This window comes from Malaclemys terrapin, chromosome 2 (genome assembly GCF_027887155.1).
Source record: "Malaclemys terrapin pileata isolate rMalTer1 chromosome 2, rMalTer1.hap1, whole genome shotgun sequence".
Classification (NCBI taxonomy): Eukaryota; Metazoa; Chordata; order Testudines; family Emydidae; genus Malaclemys; species Malaclemys terrapin.
This window is the reverse complement of record NC_071506.1, coordinates 229,085,511-229,091,743: the sequence shown is the minus strand read 5'-3', so window position 1 is coordinate 229,091,743 and position 6,233 is coordinate 229,085,511. Positions and strand designations below refer to the sequence as shown.

At 47.9% G+C, this 6,233-nt stretch overlaps 1 protein-coding gene across 2 annotated transcripts; it reads right to left on the bottom strand.

Annotated features, from left to right (window-relative positions):
• Positions 1-1,537: 1,537 nt before the first annotated feature.
• Positions 1,538-5,736, bottom strand: SP8 (Sp8 transcription factor). Of its 2 annotated transcripts, none has more exons than XM_054018805.1 (2): positions 5,659-5,736; positions 1,538-4,806 (listed from the first exon to the last, which is right to left on the bottom strand). In XM_054018805.1, the coding sequence occupies exons 1-2, from the start codon at positions 5,677-5,679 to the stop codon at positions 3,349-3,351; spliced, it is 1,479 nt and encodes a 492-aa protein (XP_053874780.1). In that variant the 5' UTR covers positions 5,680-5,736; the 3' UTR covers positions 1,538-3,348. The 2 variants fall into 2 exon arrangements, with proteins under 2 accessions (XP_053874780.1, XP_053874781.1); XM_054018806.1 differs by having other exon boundaries at positions 5,254-5,709.
• Between the last annotated feature and the right edge of the window lie 497 nt (positions 5,737-6,233).

The following is a 6,233-nucleotide window of genomic DNA, read 5'->3' as shown; positions in this document are numbered from 1 at the left end:
AAGCACCAACGAGACAGTCCATTAAAGAACGGGGAAAGCTCACACACCTTTGGGGGAGGAGGAAGAGTGTTGTCATTTGTAGATCCTGTTGTAAACCTGCCCCAATTCCAGAAAGCTAGCTCCATAAATTTAGCAGAAGTCTTCTATTTATTGTCATGTTAGCCTCCTTTTCTTTTAAGTGACAGACTGAAGGAGCATTATTATGAGTTACTAGAAGAAGCATTGCTCTTACCTTTACCATTTAACTTTCCTTTTAGATGATTCTCATATTCCTCGGAACCAAACTTTTATTTAAACAAAACCCACTACATTTTACATATAGATTTAAATAGAGCTATGTTTAAATATGTTGATCCCATTTAAACATCATTTTTAAAAAGGCAAAGCAAACTGTTGCTTTGTTTCAATGGAAAACTTTGTAGGCCTCAAACATCTACATTTGTAAAAAGGCTGCTTAGAAATTTAGCTTATTTAGAATAATTCCTGTTTCCAGTTTATTTTAAATGCCCATAAATTTGTAGGATCAAGTTCCCGGGTGCCTCACTCCTTTACAATTGTTGGGAGATGCTATAAACAGTTATATATTTCACATTAAGGCACAGAGTGCAATTTTGGAAATCTGAATTCTGTGTACATATTTCTTTAGTTACTGAATTTCACAGGGATTCATTAATCTGGCAGAATGCAAGTCCTATATTTAATAGAACAGGTTAGGTTTTCAAAGAGAAAAAAGTTCTAAGGCAAGAAGAGTTGGCCAGGATTTTTCACCAAAATTTAAAAATTGTACGCATTCCTATAATATCAGTAAGAGATATTCAGTTCTAGGAAACCCTCACAGTAATATTTTTACAGCGGTGTTCACCGACATCTATGGACAATAGCCAACTGATATATAAACAGTTTTAGTCCTCCTGGGCTTTATGAGCTTCTTGTTAATAAACTACAGTCCTTGAAATTAACAGATTCTGGGCCCAATAGAAGAAGGTCCCTGGGTCAGGATAGAATAATTCTTTATACACAACAGTTAGGTAAATTTTCCCCTCAATGCCTATACAAAGTTGGAGTTCATCATGTTAATTAACTTTTTGTGGGTAGAGGTGGTGGTCTTATGCTATCTAAAAAACATCCCCAGAACATTTCTTTACTTTGGATTTTTAAGAAATAATGGTCTTTTTAATATAAATTGACCATTTACAAATCAATCCAACCTAGACAGAAGGGGAAAAAATTAAAGAAGTATATGCAACCCAATTAATTCATACACAAAAGATCAGCAACATTGGTCAATAGTAGATGCTAATGCCTTTTCTTTAATTTCAGCTATTGCTATAGTTTTCATACAGACTGACTAATTATCCATTTTAATGTCTCAAGTGCAGTTCACATTAGATACTACAGTTTAAAATTAGATTTGATTCCTTGTATTCCCTTGTTGACATTAAAATATAGAGAATTATTCAGACAGTAGAAGTTTCAGGTAAATGACAAACCACCTACAGTGACTGCATTAAAAAAAAAACAATTAACTGACCTAATGGAATGTTTTATCTGGAGTTTATTAATACCATTTAAAATATTACAGATAAAAATCAATTACATATTTCATGCATTTAAAATGCAAATCTAAAATGTTCCAGCGAAAGGCTTTCCATTTCAATGTGAAATATCCAAATTATTTCAACATTACAATGAGACAAATAGTTTGCAGCATTTGCAAACCGCTAATGTAGTGTCAGGAGTGTTTATTAACATTTATCAATATTATTTTCAGGAAATACACATAGGCCAACATTAGTTCAGTTTCACTTGGACAGTTTATTTAATACATGGGTTTTGGCAAACCCACTTTATGAAATATAGGAGAACTCTCACTTTAACTATACCTGAACTGCCAGCAAATGCAAATAAGTACATGCTCCATTAAATTAAATGTCATTCAACATTTATCAAATATTGTTTGCTTACAGGTTTATGCCTATCTAAATTAATATTCAAGCAAAAACTATATCCTGAAGTGCGATCTGAAGATACACTTCAAGAAACAAGTCCAGGAAAAGAAAAAGGCAGTTTACTAGGACTGCAACAATAACGCTTAATATTTTCTCGTGACAAAAGAAAAAAAAGCTCAAGTGTACTTCAATATATTTTCAAATATTTACTAGAAGTAATGTACAAGAAAAATACTATACAAAATCGTCTCCTGAACAACTGCACCTCACACCGATACATTGGTGGAGTTGTATGTAATTGTTAGCTAATCTAGAACGATTCCCCAGTTGTACAAACCATTAGATTCAGATGCATTTTACAAATATTTTATTTTCCTATTTCTCCCCACCATCCTCTTTTTGGCATTCGATCTACAGCTTCGCTTGAAACCAACGATGCTTCTTCATTGGATTTGAATTTAATTACCAAAAAATAAATTTAATCCTAATTATTTTCGGCGTACCGTGTGAATGTACAATAACGGGAACTATACAAATGGACGGATGGACTAGCAAACGAGATTAAGTTTGGAAAGTGGGGTGGAAACCTATTTTTCAAAAAGACAAATACAGTCACGCTGGTCTCACTGGAAAGCAGTGCTTTAAAAAAAACTATTAGATCGGGGTCATTTTAAATTCAATATTAGCGCTGTGTTTCAGAAACAATTGCAAAATGTGTTTATAAAAAACTCTGAAGTTGTTATAACACTCCCAAATCATTCCCTCCATAGCCAGAAAACAAGCCCGCGATATGTGCCATTCATTCGGCAACTTTGAATTGCTCCCAGGCATATCTTTGATGGTTGGGGTGTTTTGTTTTGAATTATTATTTATAAGTGTAAAAAGCTCTTGACCTGTGAAATGGCGATTACGTTAGGCATTTAACTGCTTCCAGCATGTGGTTTTTAAATAAACACGGAAGGATTTTTTATTTTATTTTATTTTTTGGGGGGAGGGAGAAAAGTCTCCAATCCCATTTTCACCCAAATGCTTCAAGTGGCAGCACTGGGCGCTTTCTGCCCCCAACTTTCTCAGTGAGACACACCACGCTGGCCCCCATCTCGGACTCGCTCGCGCTATTTTGTTCCGATCTGCCTCCTCCTGGGCCGCTTTTCCCCTAGAGCTTTTCTTGTCTGGCCCCAAGTTCCCCTTAACCCAAGCGCGAGCGAGCGAGATGCGCTTGGAGGGGGCTGGCACTGAGACAGGAGCGGAAGCTGCGGGGAGGGAGGCCCTGGGGAGAGTGTCCGTGAAAACAGTGCACGTTACTTACATGTCCATGGCCCCTTTACACAGTTACTCCCGCGGGGGAGCGGGGGAGGGCGCCCAGCCCCAGCGTCTCCCCCGCCCCCCGCCGCAGCCTTCACTCCAGGCCGTTCCTGTGGCCGGGCTCCGGCGGCTGCAGCAGCTCCGGGGAGTGGCAGGGCGGGCTGCCCGCCGCGCTGTGCTCGCTATCTGTGTCGCTGCCCTTCTTGCCCCCGCTGCCGGAGCCGCCCCCGCCACCACCCCCTCCGCCGCCGCCGCCGCTGTGGGTCTTCACGTGCTTGCTGAGATGGTCGCTGCGCATGAAGCGCTTGTTGCAGACGGGGCAGGCGAAGCGCTTCTCGCCCGTGTGGGTCCGCAGGTGCCGCTGCAGCTCGTCCGAGCGGGTGAAGCGCTTGCCGCAGAAGAGCCAGTTGCAGACGAAGGGCCGCTCGCCCGTGTGCCAGCGCAGATGCGCCTTCAGGTGCGACGTCTTGCCGTAGACCTTGCCGCAGCCCGGGATGTGGCAGCTGTGCAGCCCCTTGCGCCGCAGGCTGGCCCCGGCCGGCCCCAACCGCTCCGCCTCCTGGCAGTTGGGGCAGTCGCAGGTGGCCCGGCCGGAGTAGCGGCGAGCTGAGGAGCGGGGCGAGCCCCCCAGCGGCGCGGCGGGGCCCCCGCTCAGCATGGAGCCCCCGGCGCCGGCCAGCGGCGAGGGGGCCGAGTCCGGGTAGGAGCCGGGCAGCACGGGCTTAAATCCGTCCATGAGGTGCTGCCCGGCGGGGCTGAGCAGGTGCGAGGAGGCGCCGCTGCTGAAGGCCGAGTGGCCCAGGCCCGAGTAATCCGAGTTGTAGCCGCCCAGCGGCGAGTGCAGCGAGGTCTGGAGCCCCCCGGCGGCCGGGTGCAGGGAGCCCTGCAGCGCTGCCGCCCCGCTGGGGTTCTGCACGTCGATCCAGCCGGCGCCCATGTCCCACCAGCTGGAGGCGCCGGCCGAGCCCACCTCGCCGGCGCCCAGCCCCGGGTGCGAGGGCTTGAACCAGGACTCGTAGGGGTGCGCCATGCCCACGCGCGGGTAGATGCCCTGCAGCCCGTCCACCGACGTGTGCACCTTGGAGAGGAAGACGGGCTGGTGCGCGGCCGCCTCCTGGGACGAGCCCCCGCCGCCTCCGCCGCCGCCGCCCCCGGAGCTCACGGGCGCCTGGAAGACGGAGTAGTCATTGGCGAAGGGCGAGCTGGCGGCGGCCGCGCTGCTGGAGGTCAGCGAGAAGGCGCTGGAGCCCGGCGAGCCGCCGCAGCTGAAGGAGTCCGAGACCAGGGCGGCCGCCGCCGCCGCAGCAGCCGCTGCCGCCGCAGCCGCCGAGGAGCCGTTCCGAGAAGCGCCCGCCACCCCGAAGCCCGACAGGCTGGAGCCCACCACGTTGCAGCTGCCCGAGGAGGAGGAAGAGCGTTTCCAGGGGTGGAAGCCTTTGCCGAAGGAGGACGCGCTGTCCGAGAGGGACGAGGGTGACGGGCTGGGGCTGCCGATCTTATTGCAGGTGGCGGCGAGCATGGCCAAAGGAGTCGAGCCTAACCTCGGTTCTTCCTGCGGAGAGAGGGACAAGAAGGGCATCAGCTTCAGAGCCTGTCCTCGAAACAACCCTCCCCTCCGCCAGCCTCCCATCGCGTCCCTACCCCTCTCCCCAATCCGCTGACCCAGGCTCGCTCCATCGCCACCACCCCCGAGAAAGGAGATAAAGTTTTTTCCGGGCTTCCTCTGAAATGAGCTGGCTAACGAGAGTTGGGGTTTATGTAGCCTCTGGCTAGCTGGGGTATTTTAACGCTGATAAACCTAGAGGGGGTGAAAAAATATTTATTTCCGCGATGCTAAAACTAAACCCCCTCAACCAGGAGGCAGCTACGTTGTAGCTTGTCCTCTTTTCCCCAGGAACTAACAGGTTCGCTTCTCTCAGGCCAAAGACGACCAGGTTGCAAAAAGTGGCTAGACAGTCTTATCTACGTACCAATAAACAAACATACAAGTTCAACGTACCTGCTGGACGCGACGGGCTGAAAAATGTTAAAAGGGAAAAAGAAAACCACAATCTGTTGCAAATTAGCAATTGCACACGGACGGAGAAAGTGCTGCTTTTTTCCTCCAGCAGTCACATGTAAAGAAGAGAGGACACTTCACCGGGGATACAGGAACAGCACAGCCCGGGCGCTGTAGGTTGCTTCTACAAATGCCCTTAAAACCTTTTCCTGCACACTGAAAAGTGACTCTGGCCCCTTTCCCCCCCTCTCTTTCTTTTCTCCTAAACTCACTTGTACTTAAGAAAAAAAAACTCAATAGAGGAGACTGATAGCCCTGGTCAAGACTGGGGCTATTTTAACCCCCTCCAATCGACAATAAAAAGAAACTAATTAAACCAGCAAGAGAAAAAATCCTTAGACTCACCCCTAGAAGTGAAGTTGCCATCACACAAAAGTGCCCTCCTCTCAGAGGATCTTTTTTATATTGATAAATCAGAGGCAGTGTTTTTTTTAGAGGTGTGCAATACAATGATCAGTTCCGCCCATTCCACCACAATTGTAGCTCCCTCTCAGGCTTTGAAGTGCCGCTGAGTCCCAGCCAGCCAATCTACAGCCTCGCCGGGCCTCTCAGATACGTTACTGCGTGAGGTCATCAGCACCACCAAACGCATTCAGCAGCCGCGCGGCAGCAACAGCGGCTCTCCAAAAAGAAAGACAGAGAGAGAGAGATTGCAAATTTAAGGGAGGGTGCACAAATACAGGGTGCCCACAAATACTCAATGCAAATACCCAAGTGCATTTCTGCTCCCCCCTTCCCAGTCCTTTTCTTGATTCCAAAAACTCCCTGCAGCATTTTCAGTTTAGTGAGTGTCAATAGTTTCATTCTTTTGTAGCTCTTGTTACTCTCTTGCCTTTCCACCTTTATGTATACGTGGTCGGGTTTTTGTGGCTAGAAGTTATGGATTGTGCCTTCTGGTGGACTTTTTTGGTTTGTTGGGT

Bases quoted from the DNA above. Each gene is read 5' to 3' on its own strand.
- SP8 (XM_054018805.1), bottom strand. From the start codon at position 5,679: ATGGCAACTTCACTTCTAGGG. The intron at 4,807-5,658 runs GTGAGTCTAAGG...CTCTCTCCGCAG, and splicing joins TGGCAACTTCACTTCTAGGG to GAAGAACCGAGGTTAGGCTC.